Genomic DNA, 18,344 nt, shown 5'->3' with positions numbered 1-18,344 from the left:
GTCAATAGCTATGTTTCCATCACCCTATTTTAATGCGCATTTTGAAGTATCACATGAGAAACGAGTGATGGAAACGGCAAATTTCGAATAAAAATCCATCAATACGCAAAAAAGTTTTTACGCTCGCTTGAGGTGGTTTTTGACTTTTTTTTTTGCGAAAAAGGGTTGATGCGAATAATGGGAGATGGAAATGCATTTTGCGAATAAATTCCTCCAAGCGCATCAAAAAAGTCATGTGACTTTGGGCTATGGGATGGCAAAACCTGACTAACCAGCAGACCGATCTCATTCACAGCATCAGAAATGTTGTTATGGCCATTCGGAAATGCATGAGCAAAGTCTGTCATCAAAGTATTTCTGTATAATTGCCTCCCAGAAATGTCTTAAACGACTGCGTTTCCAAACAGCAGCATCCACCTCCAAAAGCAATGACCGCATTCATTGTGTTTCGTCTGCTCGCTCTGAGACGCAAGTAATTTATTAGCCTATATATGAAAATTATTATATTCTACTTTTCTTAGTGATTTATAGTGCCAGTTTATGAGGAACGACGATTTTGTTCTCTTTGACTTGTTGGATGGAAACAATGCTTGTTCGCAAATGTTTTATGTGATATTCCAGTTTTGCGCTTAAGTTAAATTCGCAACTTTGGATGGAAACCAGGCTAATGGCGCACAGTTTCAACACCAACCGGCACTACCACCAACCGGCATGCTCGCATCTAAACCAACAAGCTGCCTTCCAAAGTATTTTCACGACTGCAAAGAAAAACGGTTCTACACGTCAATTTTAATAGCGATTCAGACAGGTAGCATATCCGTAAATAGACTTGTAATGGCTCCATATGATGGCCTTCACCAATCTCTTTTCCACCTTTCGCAGAGGAGATACGAATGGCAGGAAAGAGGGAAAGTGAAAGTGAAAGTGAGAGCAAAAGAAAAAGTGAGGGAGAGAAAGAGTCCCTGACCCGCAGCTGTAGCACAATGCCCTGAGCAGCCTGTTCGACCCCTGACACAAATTTTACACCGCAGCTGCCATTTACTCCACACTGCATTACCATATGTATGGCCAGCTCTCCTCTAATTATGCTAATCACCTGTCCAGATCTGCACCACGAAAAATGGATGCATTTAGCAGTCCACTGCCTACAAATACAGCTTACTGCAATCCAGAGATGTACATTCAGAGGGGCCTGAATGGGTAGATTTTTCCACGTTGCTGGCTTCATTCAAGTCCCTTCCCCTTTAGAAAAAAACTATTCAAATGAACTGGATCGCACTGCAACAAAAAGCATGGGGAAAAGTGTGTGTGTGGGTTGGTGCACGCTCAAGGTTGGGGGGTGGTACTGTGTGCACACTTACCCATACATTCGGTGAGTTTCGGCAAAATAAGATATCACTGGGACATTTACAGTAACCCAGGGTTTCAAAATAAATATATCACTTATTATTACATGGCTCTCTGGAATAGATTACAGGAGTCTGTGGTAGGGGTGTGCGATATTGACAAAAAATTATATCTCGATATTTTATGGGATTTTATCGATAACGATAATTAGACGATATTTTGCTGAGTGTGTTATTGTGCTGGTACCTTAAGGACTGCCGAAGACAGCTGACTCCTAATGTTTTTAATATCTTGAATTTTGTGATCATTCTAAATGCATTTTAATAGCCTGAATCATGCAGTGAAAGAAAACACACTAAATGCGCACACGCACTAGTCTAGACTTCACATAATGTATGCGTGCGCTCTGTAGGGATGTTTTGAATGGTTTTTGCAAAATACTCGATAATGTCAAATCGCACATCGTCAAAACAACAATTACGATATTATCGCAGACGATATATATCGCACACCCCTAGTCTGTGGTATAACCACCGCTAATCTAAGTTAGCTAATACATTAATTAAAAACTGCAACAGATGCACCAATCATTTCCATGACTGTTTTATATTCATGTGCTAAAACTTTAATTATTCTAAAAACACTTTTTAAAGATAAATATCTCTCTTGGTTGCCAATGAAATATATTAGCGAACACTTCTTTTACATTAACCATGCTACATCAGGCATGTTTTAAAGGAGACATATTATGCCCCTTTTTACAATATGTAATATAAGTCTCTGGTGTCCCCAGAATGTGTCTGTGAAGTTTCAGCTCAAAATACTCCACAGATCATTTATTATATCATTTTGAAAATGTTGTCTCCTCTGAGGCTGGGACTCTAAACAGTGTTCTGTGCTCGTCTCTGCAGCCAAACACAGAACAGTTAGCATGCTTCGCTCAAACTTTCATCATGGCATTAGAGCTAGCGCACCGCTGTCGCTTGCAAATCAAAATGATGGTGTCATGGGCGTAAACTTGCAGATTAAGGGGCGGTAATATTATAATGAGATCCTTTTGCCACGTCACCAAGGGAGCGAAATCAGACGCGCTCGTTTTTTCAGACGCTTGCAGAAAAAGGCTTACCAAAACAAAGTTACTGGGTTAATCTTTTTCACGTTTCCTTGGTTGGTAGATGCACCGGGAACCTGATTATAGCACTTAAAACCTGGAAAATCAGATTTTCATGATATGTTACCTTTAAAGTTTAAATTTTCACCACAAGTTTACTAAACCATTCACAAAGAACTGAAAGGAAACTGGTCTAGGTGTGGGCTAAAGTATAACTTTGCTGCATCCCGGGCCATACGAATGAAGCATTAACCGAAACAGCAGATTGCAGAAAAACGGCAGTTCTAGCCAAAACACAAATAACACTTCAGCTACTACGTTCCCCTCCCCCTCTCGCTCTCTTTCGCTGAACTCCTCCACCCCTCGGCCACAGAGAGAGGGAGGATGGAGAGGGGGAGGGCCGGACCACCCGGCATCCATGGCAGGACTCAGTGTTTACATTGCTGCGCTTCACTCTGTAATACATCTGGCATCCCAGGGCTGAACTCCCAAGTGAAGGTGGGTGGAGGAGGGGGGTGTCAGTGTGAGGAGCACAGAACGGGGGTGGCGGGGCAGGTGGGGCTGAAGTGCAGTGAAGCCTTTCAGAAGAAAAGAGAAAGGGGAGTCGGAGAAAGCGAGAGAGAGAAAGAGAGAGAGAGAGAGAGAGAGAGAGAGAGAGCGCAAGTCTTTTCCGTCATTTTGGTGTCTCTGTTTTTTTAATAACACGGAGTGGAGGAATGCAGAATATAAACACAAGAATTGGAGGGCTGTCAGGATGCCGGTTGTGGATGGGAGTTGCTCCATTTGTATCTGTCTTACCCACATTTGCGTCAGTTTTAAAACTGTCGAGGTTGTCGCTGAAGATTTTTTATAGACAGTGTAATATATGATAATCAGATGTATGTTTGAGAACTTCTAAGCATTAAACAAACTGCTTTAAACTTTGTCATCTTCCTCGTACAACAGCGTTTCTGCTATAGACATAAATGGCACCTCAAATTGTGTGGATTGTTTAGAAGAAGTGCTCTTTTGTGCATGTTGTGATCAGACTCACAAATTTACTTGGTGGAAAAATTGCTCAGAAGTCCCATAGAGTTACATTTAAGAAAGCACATGAGCCATATAGGAACCAGAATTTCATAGTATCCGCTTAGCAACCAACCACCCAGAACACCCTAGCAACCACACAGTAACACCCTGGTATTCAACAACACTACCCTAGCATTGTAGCAGTGAGTTTTGCACAGTAAACTGACAAAATACTACTATCAAACCTATACTGGGGAACTGTGACATTAAACGTCTTTAAACTTTGTCATCTTATGTGTTAAAGGGGTGGTTCAGTGGTTTTTTTCTAGGCTTGATTGTGTTTATGGGGTGCAGTCTAACATGTGCTAATGATTCGTTTCTTAAAAAACACATTATTTTTCACATAATTTACCTTTATTCCACACCTCTCTGTCCCTTCTCTGAGAAACGGGCTGATCATTTCCTTCTTTTATGAAGCCCCTCCCTCAGAAATAGGCGATGGGCTCTGATTGGTTAGCTAGCCCAGTGTGTCGTGATTGGCTAAACCTCCTCTAGCGCACATCTAAACGTCCCGCCCCTCACCTCGGCAGCATGTGCTCCGGTTGTATTGTAAACAACTGCATTGATAATATCGCTTATCAGTTTGAGCCCGATTGAGAAACAGAGGATATTATTGAAGAGGATCGTGCAGAACCTGTGCAAGCACGGCTTTTAATGGTATGCCTATGTTTTTTGTTTGTTGTTGTCTCATATTTTTAGATACGCTGTTATTTGTAAATGCTCCTGCTTATGTTAGCTTTTAATATGGAGTTTTATCTTGATTAAAGCTTTAATACAGTACGGCAAAATTTTAAAAGACGATATCTCCGTTTGCATTGAACTTTCAGCTTCGTAACTTTGTAGATATTGTTTATGCTCAAACAGCAACATTAGACACTAACTAACGTTAAAAAAGTGAAATCGCAATCAACCACCCCTTTAACAACATGAATAGGCCCCTCAATTTGCATAGACAGTTTAAAACAGAATGCACTTTTACTTTTCTAAGCAATCAGACTTACAATAGTTCCATTTGTGAAAGGGACCATTTATAGGGACTAGAATATCACTTGTATCCACTTAAAGTTAACAAACACCCAAAACACCCTGGCAACTAGGGCTGCAAGCATGCAACAAATGATTAATAATGATTATTAGAATGATTGACTATTCGTTGATTATTTCACTGATTAATCACTAGACTTTAATTATTAAGCTTTTGCAATTAGTCAAAATATTCAGTTATACATATTCTGTATGTGTAAAATGTGTCATGTAAATTGTGAGGTGTAAATTTCCCTTCAGAGATTAATAAAATGTATCCATCCATCCATATTCTAGCTAATAAATAAAAAAGGTAATCACTTCAGTATTTGAACATGTCAAACAATTAATTGCTATTATACAATTACAGTTATTTTTTACAATACAAATAAATATATTTGGCACACAAAATGAGATGACAGAAAGAGAGACGTTCTCATTCATCATTTAATTAACTGCATAAAAAAGTAACTGACTGATGCATCATTCTGCCTATTATCTCTTTTTGCAAGTCATATGGATATGGAACAAAATTAAGGTAAGTGATCAGACGTTTAATTTTTGGAAATACAACATTATCTCTCTTAAAATACCTTACAGAGTTACGAAAATCAAAATGGTTCTGAGCTAGATCAAGCTTTAATTTATGTAAATCAAACTATCATGTTAATGTATTTTTTATTTTTTTTTGTATTCACTAATAAAAAGATTTAACATTAACTACTGTAGCTCCACACTAGGGCTGTCAAAATGGCTGAAAAACTAAATTCAAATTTTTTTTTACTTAAATATTATCAATATTCGAATTATATTAGAATTTAAAAGGCATAATTTCAGTTAGAGGGAAAAAAGCTTTTGGCTTCTTTCCTGAGGCCACAAGAGGGCGCATCGAGCAAAATATTATGCACGTTTCTTCAAAGCATAATAAAATGGAACACCAGATACGGCGTTTCCTTGGTTACCGCTGTAAACAAAGCGCTGAAACACTGCTTTAATATGAACTATAGAGACGAGATTAAAAGAAAATACCACGTAAACTTTTCTGAAGACAGTCAGTTCCCCTCAGAAACACATTCATATAAACCCCCAAATCAATATTGAGGACTTCATATTGTCACATAAATTACATTTTGGAAAACGATTGCATTGCAACGCAGTTTGTGCAAGTCCAGAACAGAGACGAGTTGCTTGCAAGAAAACAAAAAACGGTCGGTTGCCAATCGCGTAAGTTCCAGGGGCAGCTCCTTAAGTTCGGCCGTCCTACACACACACGTGACTGACCGCTCGCTCGCACTAACAGGAGGAGGAGGGTCGTGTTACTCCCTACACTGACTGCACTCAACCTGAGGGATTCCTACACTTTCAGTCTTTGAGGAGACATGAAAACAGCGCATACCGCAGGAACAGTATAACGGAAAATATTAGCGGTTTTGAAACCGTGAAATTTTCAAATCGCGGTATACCTTGAAACCGGTGATCGGCCCATGCCTACTGGATAGGCTAAGAAAAGCATTTAAATGCAATGACACTTACATCGTTGTCACATTTCGTGCGCCACTGATAAGGCTGCCTGACGCACACCTAAAATTTGAATGCAACGTTTTTGCATTCGAATGTGGATTTTTATTTTAAATTCGACGAATATTCGAAATTCAAATTTTTTTTTGACAGCCCTACTCCACACTGGAGAAAATCACAGCTGCTTGCTTTAAAGCAATCTATTGCATAAAGTGTTATATAAATAAATGTGCTGTGACGTGACTGAAGTGCTGATTGCAGAGCCAGTGCAAACATACACATCGCTATGATCAGATGCTTTCTTAACTGCTGTTTTTTTCCACCGCTGTCATGCTTTTTTGTGCTAAAATTAAAGCACTGTTTATATTTAACTTATTTTTACCCCCAAGCGAAGAACAAAAAATTACTTTACTGTGAGTCTATCGGAGCTTTTACACATGACAGCATTTTTTTGTCTGTAGTTTTGAAAAACTTTCCCACACTGTACTAGTTCGGCTTTGTTTGCACTATTGAATTGCATCCAAGAGAGTCGAATAACAGTTTTGTTTTGTTCGAACAAACCTCATTATTGCAGTCCCTTAGAATTGGTCATATTAAATAAAATGACTATTTGACAACTAAAATACTGGCAACCATGTAGAAAACTCTAGCAACCACACAACAACACCCTGGGAATCACCAACATCGCTGTGGCAGCATTGTGGCAGTGAGTTTTCCACAAAATGTAGAAATCTAGTCCATAGTCACAGTTGCTTTTTACATAGTTACATAATTATTATCTCTATCTCTAATTTGAATACAATGTTTTTACATGAAGTACTACGGTTTTAGGGCAGGCACACAGACCCCAATTCTCCAAACTTGTGAAACCTTGTTCAAACTTCAAACCCCTTAAAGCCCTCAGGGCTCCACATTGCATCCCTTACAGTTCAGCCATGTGTGTCCAAGCCTTCCTGAGCACATCCAAACAGGGAGAATTCCACTAGATCCCAATCTCTTCACCACAATGTGGGGAGACCACATTCTTCAGCCACTTCCTTCATATTAAAAAAGGACTTCCCAACATGAACTGCAGGTTATATACTCCTCCACACCGCAACTCTTAACCATCCTCATGTTTCCCTGAAACCAGGGGAGGTTTGTCAATATGTCCACACCTGTTGAATGTAAAGGCATTTTCAGCCTACAATTCATGTCAAATGAAAGAACGTAAAGAGTAAACATCTGAAGAGAGAAAATTAAATGGCTCTACTCATAAAACTCAATAAAAAACTTGATAAGGGTTAGTATCAAATCTGCACTAAAAAGAGCTAATAGACAAACAACTACTTAAAATATGAATAAAATCAACCCAAATTACACATCTTCCATAATACCCAGATTAACTGCACATTGATCACTGATCTAATAAATTCACACTGCCCCCTGCTGGGTGTATGAAAACATCTTGCTGGTTAAATTACTCATTTATTACCTTTAAATCGTTCAACTCCTCTTCCACAGGAGGGCTAGCGTAGTAGTAAACCTTCTCTCATCATCATTGGCGTTAGCTGGAACCCCTCACTCTGCACCCAGGTCATGTAGCCAGTATCAAATGAGCTTTTAAATAGCGGAGTCTCCACTCGATGACCTCAGGTCCTAAGGGACGCAGCCTCGTGGCCCCCGAGCCTCATGCTACCCCTCTCACCCCCCACACAAGAGAATAGGACAACCCAAACCCTGATATCTCAATGATTTCACTGCGAGAGCGGTCCCTCTCAAAAGCGGACAGAAGGGGAAGGCATACAGGAAGGCGAATGTTTACGTGAAACTGTTTTAATTCAATTCAGGCACTGCTGGTATTTTCTTTATAAACTTAGAGCCTGTGATTTTGAAAAGCAAAAAAGATGGCTACTCATTTAATCTCCCAACTAGTTTTTTAAAAAAAAACATCTTAAAATGTCATATACAACAAGTCAAAATAAACAAGTTAAAGCCATTATTTTGATTTTTTTTAAATAATCAAATAAAGATCCATTTATACATGTTTTTATATTTAAATATATACAATTAATATATATTTATTTATAAAAAATAAGTATATATAAATATATTTATTTCTCTTTCTGCACAAAATCTAACCTGAATAAATCCAGCTAGAGGTCCACAACTCCAAACATTAGTGTCCAAAACATCAAAGCTGCATTCATATCAGATCAGAGCGAGGATTCAGCCAGTGACTCGAAAGCTATGACAACATTATCTACATCAATCATTTAACACTGAAAATCTGTGGAGCAACCAAACAAATTATAAGGTTGGAGCATAACAGCCCTCAATGGCAAGTGATGAAAGCCAACATGAGATCACACTGAATCCCATTCAAGCTGAACGTAAAGGAGAGTAAGAGACACAGCTTCAACGAAGGGGTCATTTGGAGGTCCATAGCAAAAGACTGTTCCAAACAAAACATAAACATGCATCCTAATGGACGCTGGGCCGAAATCTCCCAGTGCAGAACCTGGCCAACCAGAAATAATCTATCCCTCAGCTGTGGAGTTTAATCTAAACAAACAGATCTCAATGTTACTGCATCTGGAAGCTGTCATGTGCTTCGACATGGGAACAACTGAGGTGTGAGTGAGTGTGTGTCCAGCAACCGACCGTCATACTTCATCTGCAAACCTCCTGCACTTCTTGCAAAGGAAATGTGGAAGCCAGCAACAAAGATAAAACTGCAGAAAGGATAAAGCTCTGGTTTAGCAAAGTGTTTGTGATAAGGTTCACACAAAAATGACTATACTGTTATACTGAGAATATTACTAAAGATTTGTGACATTCCACACACCACAAAATATTTAGCATTAATGCAAACACTTCTCTCTCAAGGGGCAAACTGAGGTTTAAGCATCTAGGCTACTACTGCAAAAGGGTTCCAAGATGAGTCTCATGTAGGGTTGACCAAAAAAATTTCAGAGATCCTGCACCTGCTCCATTACCATAGTAGCCTTGAGCAATCACTTGCTGCTCCAGGGGAGACTGCAACTACAACTAGTGTAATTTAAGTTGCACTGGATGAAAAAGTGTCTGCTCAAGGGCAAATTAGTAAAGTTTAAAAAAGAAAAGAAAAAAAGAGGCCAATGAGATCATAAAGCCAATAAAATGATTCCCTTCTCTGAACAAAACAGTGCAAAAATGCAGAAATGCAGCTTTTAAAAATCATCTCAATTTAATTTCTTAAATGAGCACGAACATAAAAATACCTAAAATAATTTTTTATAATTTACAAAGTAGTATATCAATATATATACTTAAATATCCTATAATATGCACACCATATGCATATATACTTTCAAAATGCAATATTTTTCTCAAAAATTCTGGCCACTCACTCAGCCCAGTCTCACAAATGCCTAGGCTATATACCTCAGACACCAAATTAAAAAATCCAACTACAAGGAGCAAATGTGGAGTCATGAATATTTCTTTGCTATTTTTAGTTATAATTTAAAGTTAAGAAGTGTCAAACAGACTTAGTGTTGCAAATCAAAAGGTTGTGTTTCATTAAGAACAACACATTTTCTTTATGTGCCTAATCAAAGGCATTTTCTCCAAGGGAGGCACTGCCTCCTCCTCAAAAAAAAAGAAAAAGAAAAAAAAAAAAGAAAACTGAGAAGAGAAAATTATTTATTTATTTAACAGTATAAGAACAATATAAAAGACATTTAAGTGATTGTTTAGCGTAAAAATCACTCATTTTTCTAAGGTAATATTGTTTAATGGGTGCTAACTAAAACAATACTTTTAATGATATGTTCAATTATTGTTGACAATCTGTCAATTATAATGACATCATCATTACAATGGCCATTTATCATGCTCGAAAAAGGTTAGCAAATAGGACAGAATAGGTCAAAATGGTGTGAATTTATAAACCAGTTATGGAATAAAACGGCTCACCCACTCAAACATCACTATTTTCGACTTGAAACAGTGATCTACAGCTAAATAAGAGCTAAAAAAAAAAAAAGGTAAAGTATGTTTATATAAATACACAAATATTACAGTGCTAGTTGCCTGTTTATAGTGTAAGGTAAACAGTGTTTCATGTTTACACAGTTTTTGGTTTAAAGGTACATCATGTAGAAATATAACATGAATTTATATAGGCAGGGGCGTAATTTCCACTGGGGACAGGGGGAACATGTCCCCCCCCACTTTTCAAAATCACGTTTGTGTCCCCCCCACTTTCAAATTCGTTTGTTATATTTTTTTTAATCAACTTAATTATTTCCTGGATTTTGTATCACCATAGTCCCTAAATGTATGTACATGCAGGAAATGGGATTCAAATCGAAAACATTTACCACCATTTTGTGTCCCCCCCACTTCTCAAACCAAAGTTACACCCTTGTATATAGGACTAAAAAAACTAAATGCAGAGAGGCGACTGACTCCATTTCATAAATCTACCACACACCACTGACTTCATTATCAGTAATGGATGAACATAATTTACAGTCCAAAACACCCTGAAAGCCAACTCATCCAATTAAAATAACTTCATATAAAAATAATGACTGTAAAATCAACTAAAAGGAAAGCCCTCATATTATCCATAGTCTTACCAAAGGTTCTTTAAACTTCAGGAATGTAGATCAAAGAAGAACGGCCTTTTTTCCCCTCCCTCCTTCTAAAAATCACCACCCACACTATGGCCCCCAACATCTCACAATTGACTTATTCATAAAATAAAACAACTTTATTTCACACTTTCATCACACTGCCTATGCGCTGTAGTCTGTGTCGGGTCTGGGTGCACGTTTCTGCCTGCAGTTCGCTCGGTTCCTGAAGAAACTCTGAGACAAATCTTTTTGGAAAGTTGAACGCTGTCCAAAACAGGACCACACACAGGCTCTGTGAGCAGCGCGGATCAGATTCAACTGCTGGAGGCACACACACACACACTTACTCGCACACACACAAAATGGCGGCTATCCGTGTTAAAAACAATCATATATCCACTGATGTATGGAATTTAGAAGCAATCGGCGGACACGCGCGCTATAATATTCCATAAACAGATGGCATTCTTGCGCGCGAGGCAAATTCGAAGCGAGAAACATTCTTTTCACGTTTAATCTGGATTTCTGCCAGATTTCTATACAATAAACAATTCCTTCAGCTTACATGACAGACCCCCTCCCCACCCACCGCGTCAGGTCTGCCTTTAAATTACACTTGCGGGGGAAAAGAATTAGAAAGGCTTAAAGTACAAGGAAAATAGCTTCTTACCTTCTACCCAGAGTTTCTCCACGTCTGTCTCCAGATTAGCTGCCCTCAAGCCAACAGCAAAAGCTCCGAATATTAAAAGGCCCACAACTAAAAACTTTCCGCAGTTCTTTTGTATGTAACAGCCAAGTTTAAACAAAAGTCTTTGAAACTTTGCTCTCAACCACAGCGGCGCTTTCCTCCCAGTCGCCTTCCCCTACAAGACAAGAGAGAGCAAATATTAAACTCTCACCACCTTGTTAAAAAGATTAAACTAAATTCCATCATTGCATAGTCGACTTTCGACTGAACTGCAGAAAACAAGCTAAAATGGCACTTAGGGGGCTTAAATAACTGTATTATCAGGAATAAACTACTTTCTTCCTTTGAAAGTAATTGCTTTAAATGTATCAAACAACTAGAGTTGTATACAATATCACCCATAACGTCTTAAAAGTAGCCTCTCGACACTTTCAAGCACTATTTCTGTGGCAAGCCATTTTAACATTTATTCCTCAGAAATGTTTCTTTTTATAAGTTCTTAATTTTAATTACTAATATGTTATCCAATCATGACTAGTATCTTTTTAATTGCCACTAGTAATAACTGTTTTTTTAGATACTAGTAGAACTGAGACTTAGTCCTTTGCAACTAGTCGCTATCCCAATAGTGACAAGTAGGCTAACTATTCTGTTGTGTCCAGTGGCAAATTTGAATTCTCTAACTACAGACAAGTATCTATTCCAGTATTACTTGTAACTATTCAATAGGAGCAAGTACTTATTCTTTAGTTACAAATATCTATTCCAGTTTTTCTAGTACTAATTAAACAAACGCTAATACCTATTCATTAGACACACGTGTGTATTCAAGTTGATACTAGAATGATTCCTAATCTTACCAGTAAGATTTTAAATTAAATACAATGTAGACGTTATGACTAGTAATAACATGACTAGTAAAAAAAAAAGCCATAACTAGTCTTATAATGTTACAAGAATTACATAGATTCAGGTCTTATAAATACGTGATAGAAAAGCTGGCACATGTACTAGATAAAAATTAATTGTCGTATCTGAACCACAGATTCTCAAAGAATTCAATGGCAAATGCCACCAATAACATTCGAATAGTTATTTGTCACTATTGGGATTGTGACTAGTAGCAAAACAATGAGGACTATTAACTAACAAATAGTTATTACTAATGAAACTGAAAAAGAATTATTCTTAGTAAAGCAATTACTAGTAACAAAAATAAATACCACTTAATTCCAGTGAATAAATGTTAAAACCGCTTGCCATACTACTTGTACCATTCTCTCGGCTTTTGAATAGTACAATTCAAATGAGTTCTAGTTCCACGAATAACTCAAAGTTAATCCGAGTCTTGCTGCAGTGTGACCGGTTGCATCCTTTGGACACTGTATCAGGGAAACAGGTTACAATGTCCAAAGTCATGCAATATCGGAGATGCACGTGGGTCGCATAGCTGAAGGGACGCGTTGTGATGCGAGGGAGTTACGACAATATTTGTGAACTGAAGAGGGCAGCCACATGGATCGTGCCCGAGCAGTGCGGGGCGAAAACTACTCCCCGTGTAGATCCTATCTGAGAGGGCTTCAATCAGTCGGTTAGGGCCAACATCACTAACAAAACTTTAGACCCAACATCACTAACAAAACTTTAGACCCTTCGCTTCACGTTCAGAGCTCAGCTTCTCGTCTGACAGTTATGTTTACGATTACTGAATCGCGACAGATGGACACAACGGAGAACAAATGCAGCGAATCCCTCGAGCGGCTACAGGTTGCTTCCCGCATAGACACCCCCATCGGTGCCGTGGCTATCCCGTTACCTAGCGACTTCACTAAAGTTGAGCACTTTGTCAGAGCATTCCCAACAAAGTCCAAATGCAAACTGGGCAAACATAAAAGCACCTCTGATATCTGCTCCAATGCAAAGGCGGCATCGCAATAGCTCGGCCGCTGCAAATACTCCAAATCCGCCGCGGCGGTCCGATAGTTGCCCCTATTTCTCCGCGTTAACCTCGGCCGATCGGGGTCTCTGTTTTCCTGCTCGGAGGACAAATTAACAGCCGAGGCCATGTTGCAAATTCCGCGCTAGTGTATTTCCCCGCGAGCGTTTAGTGATATCCGAAGAAAACCAAGTTTGTCTCTCGTTGATCCCAGATCCGCGAAGCACTTCATACTCCTGTTTGAGACGGCGAGTCAGAGTCTGCGCCTTCCATTCCAACATTTCGCGAATCTGGAGGTCTCCAACAATTCCCCACTTTCACGCCGTCCGCTGGAAAGTCCGCGATATCAGAAGGCGAAGTGGATGCTGTGGAAACGTCGATCTCTCGGTGGCTGAAGCATTCTGTGATCTATGTGGTCCCTCCTCAGGCCGCGCGACTAGGCGATCTCTGAGCGATTCAATAGATGTGAAAAAAGATCACTCTCCATTCGGAGACAGAGGAGGGGCGTGGCAAAACCACTCGAAATCCTGCCTCCGGGGCTGTCAGATGGCCGGGGTTCCTGGGCTCTGATTGGTTCCAGAAGGGCAAAAATTACTCAGCAAACACGACTATTATTAGCTGCTTAGCAACAGCTCACCAAAGTAGAGAGACCACCCAAGCCGCGAGCCCTCGTGTATGCATCTCAAACTTCTGGAGAGTCTTAAAGAAGCAAAGCCCACTTTCTGCAGAGTCCGAGCGCGTGAAGAAAACTCCAAGAGCAGAAAAGCTGGTTTTCTGGCTTTCTGGTGAAGAAGCAACAGAACGCGTGTGCCTTTTTTCTTTCTTATTATTTATTTATTTGCTTTCTCTTCTTGTTTCTTTGCTTTTTTGTTATTTTTTCTTTCTTTTTCTTTCTTTCTTTCTTTCTTTCTGTTTCATATTGTCTTTCCATCTTCCTTTTTTCTTTCTTAAATTTTTTGTGAATATTTCTATTGTTTTTCTTTCTTGTTTTCTTATAGTTTCATTTGGCTATTTAGCTTTTTATGCTTTCTTTCTTGCTTTCTTTTTTCCCCCAAAACGTATTCAGAAAATAATTATTTGATTTTGCAAGAAGTTGTGGCCATACTTAGCAAAGCAATTGTATATCTAATTTAAGTTGTTAATTTCCTGAACACAAGTTAGTTCTGATTAGTTTTAAGCAGTGGAGCCAGTTTTAGAATTTTGCTTTCATAAACATGAATACAGCGCCACCTAGATTACATAATTTGTGGATGGTTAATATCAATTTTAAACCTACAGTTTTTATATAGATGTGTTTATGTGTAATAATACATACTTGTTTTCATACAGCAAACATACATTCAACATACATTTTACATTTGTCAGACTCTGTTATTCAAAGCAATCAACACTGCATTGAAGATATACCCTATTTGATCAGTTCATGCATTCCCTGGCAATCAAACCCACGACCTTGGTGATGCTCTACTGTCTGAGCTACAAGAATGCAAAATACATGAAACATGATTACAATCAGTTACATATTCACATCCTGTGCCAAATTATAGACAAGAACTGTAAGCAATTGTGTACTTTACTTGTATTGCCTTCCCTTTCCCAGTCCCAGCTGGACAGTTTGGATATTGGCCATACTGAGAGCACTAGCTCCTGGCTACAGGGCAAAGGAAAAATGCAATTAATGAGAGTTGTCTTTTACAGTGCACAGGTGGGTTACAGTTTTGAACAAGTCTGTGCCAAAACATGGGAATTCCTTGTCTTGCTGCCCCTTTTTCATCAAGTGTATTGTGTAAACATGACACAGGCTTTATACTATGTATATCACACATCCCAAAAAAAGTTTATGACTACCGAGAATGAAAAATCTGTCTCGTACCAAGCCGCAATGCTGCTCTGCAATACATCATGATTAGTTTTCCTTTGCATAACTGAATCTCTTATAAACACAAAGCACATTATTCAACACAAAATAATACAAATATAAGCAGCTATATAGCGCTATATAAATACTGAACGATGATTGGAGTGGTGATGTCATCAGGAGACTATGGGAGGAAAGCCTTGACATTAGTATGAAAATGAGATATGAAGAATCCATTTCCTATCCCACCCCACCATCAGGAAATTATTACAGCCATATTATTTTCCTCCAGAAAGAAAAAAAAACTGGACCATTAGTCATTAACTTCCTCTGCTGGATTTTCTGAGCTATATGATCTGTCCTGAGCGCTATGTTTCACTCAATCTCTCCCAACAGTCCTGTAGTTTGCCATGGTTCCCACTACAGCGATGTACCCATGACTTTTCCCATGTTTACTCTATAGCACAAGGTTGTGCTCAATCACACAGATGTGTTTGACAGCTCTGAGCACTTCTCTGCCAGTGTTTACACTTTCCAGTTTCCTCTGCGATTGTGTGGCTCTTGTATAATCAGTGTGACACTAGAGAAAGGAGAGCACTTCAGAAAAACTGCCTATTTACCTTTGCACAAAGGCTAGATGTTTTCAGTGGTGGAAATGTTTTGTTTTGTATTGTGTGTTTTTTTTTTTTTTTGTGATTTAAATGTAATAACAACAAATGTTTAGGTAATTTTTCGAACAATTTTCTCAGAATTCTTTTGGGGGTAAACATGAATTAAAATGTCATATATCTTTTATTTGTGAAACACAAGATTTAAATTTTCCCTAACGTGTTCCAAAAATTAACCTTTGATCAAGGCAAATGTGATACTGAAAGTGACAAAAAAATATCCTAGCCATTCAGTGAAAGAAAGAAAGAATGAAAGAAAGAAAAAAGAAAGAAAGAAAGAAAAAGAAAGAAAGAAAGAAAATTTTAAATTAGTGTCCTGACATTCTTTTTGTTTGTAGTTTTTCTGTAAATCCCTTCAGAGCGGCTGGGTCTCCAATGCCTAGATCCTGATCTATGTTTAGCCTACTGTCTTAGTAATCATAATTTTCAGGCTTAAGTTTTGACCCTTCCCATATTTTAAAAAATTCCGAAGTATGCACTGATTTTGTGTTTTGTTTTTATTTAATCACCATAGAAATCTACCATAGACCCTTTCTGTTCCACCACCGTCTGTCCTCAGCAGATCACAGAAACATAACACTCCTGTGAACATGAGATTGGATTTTTCCGAGACTCCACAAAAAAAATAAATCGTTCCATTCTCATTAGCATGATGTGAGTAGCACCCCAGCGACCCGGCACACAAAAGATCACACATGTATTAAGTAATTACACAATATATTTCTATACCTCATGAGAGGTCCTTGAAAATCTCACTTCACAGCTGTGTGAAGTTTGTCCCGCTCTACAGACTCTCATCGGAAATACTGTCCATAAGGACAGAGCATATAAACATGATTTGCTTCACTATTCAAATTTATTTGCATAATAATGGATGGTAAAATCTTCCAAAAGAGCACCTGACGGTTGTATAATCTTACAAAGACTGTATTAAAAGAATAGTTCACCCAAATATAATAAATTTCCAGAAAATATACTCACCCTCTGGCCATCCAAGAAGTAGATGAGATTTGAAGAAATTTGCCATTACATCACTTGCTCACCAATGGATTCATAGCAAGAGAATGGGTGTCGTCAGAAAAAGAGTCCAAACAGCTGATAAAAACATCACAATAATTCACAAGTAATTCAAACTACTCCGGTCCATCAATCAATGTCTTGTGAAGTGAAAAGCTGTGTTTGGAAGAAACAAATCCATCACTAAACTTTAAACAGTCACTTCTGGCAAAAATATCCAGTCCATAATCCATAATAATGCTTATTCCAGTAAAAAAATATCCCTTGTTGTCCTCTCGGGTCAAAATCCACTAACACATTTGTTTAGAACGGTTTTGGACTGTGTTTGCTTGTAAATGGTGCTTGATCTGTGCATATTTTTCTCCTGATTCAGACGAGATGACTTTTTCACTGGAGAAAGCAATATAATGGATAGAGGACTCACATTTCAGACAGAAGTTAAAAATGTCTTAGTAATGAATTTTGGTTGTTACAAACAAACATCTCTCTCTATAAGGAGTGGAGTTGTGCTTTTTTTGGACTCTCATTCTGACGGCACCCATTCACTGCAGAGGATCCAATGGTGAGCAAGTGATGTAATGTTTAATTTCTCCAAATCCATTCCAATGAAGAAACAAACTACATCTTTGATGGCCTAAAGTTGAGTACAATTTCAGCAAATTTTCATTTTTTGGTAAACTATCCCTTTAAGCTTATTATAATTGGTCAGTTCAGAGTAAAATACTTGAGGCGTTTTGCTGCAAAAAACTAAATACTCTCCAAAAACAGAGTCATTTTGGAGTGAATTATATGATGACGTGACTCTCCGCAAGTACCTACAGCTTGTGCGCAACTCTGTGGCTCTGAGCCCTAAAAGACCCTCTGTTCCTTGAAGCATTTTCAGATTGGCAAATATAAAGTAAACACAGCTGGCTGTAATATATGTGAATTCATTGGCTGCATCATGATTATTTAGGCAAAAAAAGTTTTACATATACAAAGCTCGGCAGCTGATTGAGGTTCTCAGAGGTGTACTGTCTTTATAAAGAAACCTTTATTTATTGAGAAATGATGAGTGTAGACTCTGTGCGGACAGGTTTGTATTGCAGTCTCTTGACGGATCTTTTTTCCTAACTAATTGTATTATTCTAAACTAAATCTCACTGTCCGGACGCTGCCAATATTACATATATGTTTTACACATCAGCTATGCAATCTGTCACCGATGTGACATCATTTATGGTTAATGTACTTAATATGCACGCCAGCACCAAAAATTTAAGACTTGCAAATTGAAAGAGAGCTGTGCGCATCATTGGCATTTATGACTATATGAGAATATGTCCTCATGTTAAATCAAATCTGATGTTTTCAGGCTCTGACTTATTATTCATCATGTTTACTATTACTTTTGACATATGACAGAGAGACATCTGTAGTCATTTACCACAGGCCATGCTTGGATTATACATTCTGGGACAAAGCATGAGCAAAATACCACACTCCAGTCATTATTTAGATGTCATT

The 18,344-nt window shown here is 38.4% G+C and overlaps 1 protein-coding gene across 1 annotated transcript in view; it reads right to left on the bottom strand.

Moving 5' to 3' along the window:
* LOC107711868 (protein patched homolog 1-like) overlaps nucleotides 1-13,744 on the bottom strand; it is a 74,405-nt gene extending 60,661 nt beyond the window's left edge. Inside the window, exons 1-2 of the mRNA XM_016516941.1 lie at nucleotides 13,258-13,744; nucleotides 11,342-11,534 (exon numbers count right to left, since the gene is read on the bottom strand). Of these exons, the coding sequence (XP_016372427.1) occupies nucleotides 11,342-11,534; nucleotides 13,258-13,425 (361 nt within the window). The 5' untranslated portion in view covers nucleotides 13,426-13,744. The remainder of the gene's footprint in view (nucleotides 1-11,341; nucleotides 11,535-13,257) is intronic.
* Nucleotides 13,745-18,344: the final 4,600 nt, after the last annotated feature.

Source organism: Sinocyclocheilus rhinocerous, unplaced genomic scaffold (genome assembly GCF_001515625.1).
Source record: "Sinocyclocheilus rhinocerous isolate Xijiao unplaced genomic scaffold, SAMN03320098_v1.1 scaffold988, whole genome shotgun sequence".
Taxonomy (NCBI): domain Eukaryota; kingdom Metazoa; phylum Chordata; class Actinopteri; order Cypriniformes; family Cyprinidae; genus Sinocyclocheilus; species Sinocyclocheilus rhinocerous.
Note: the sequence above shows the minus strand (reverse complement) of the source record. Positions and strands in the feature narration are given on the sequence as shown.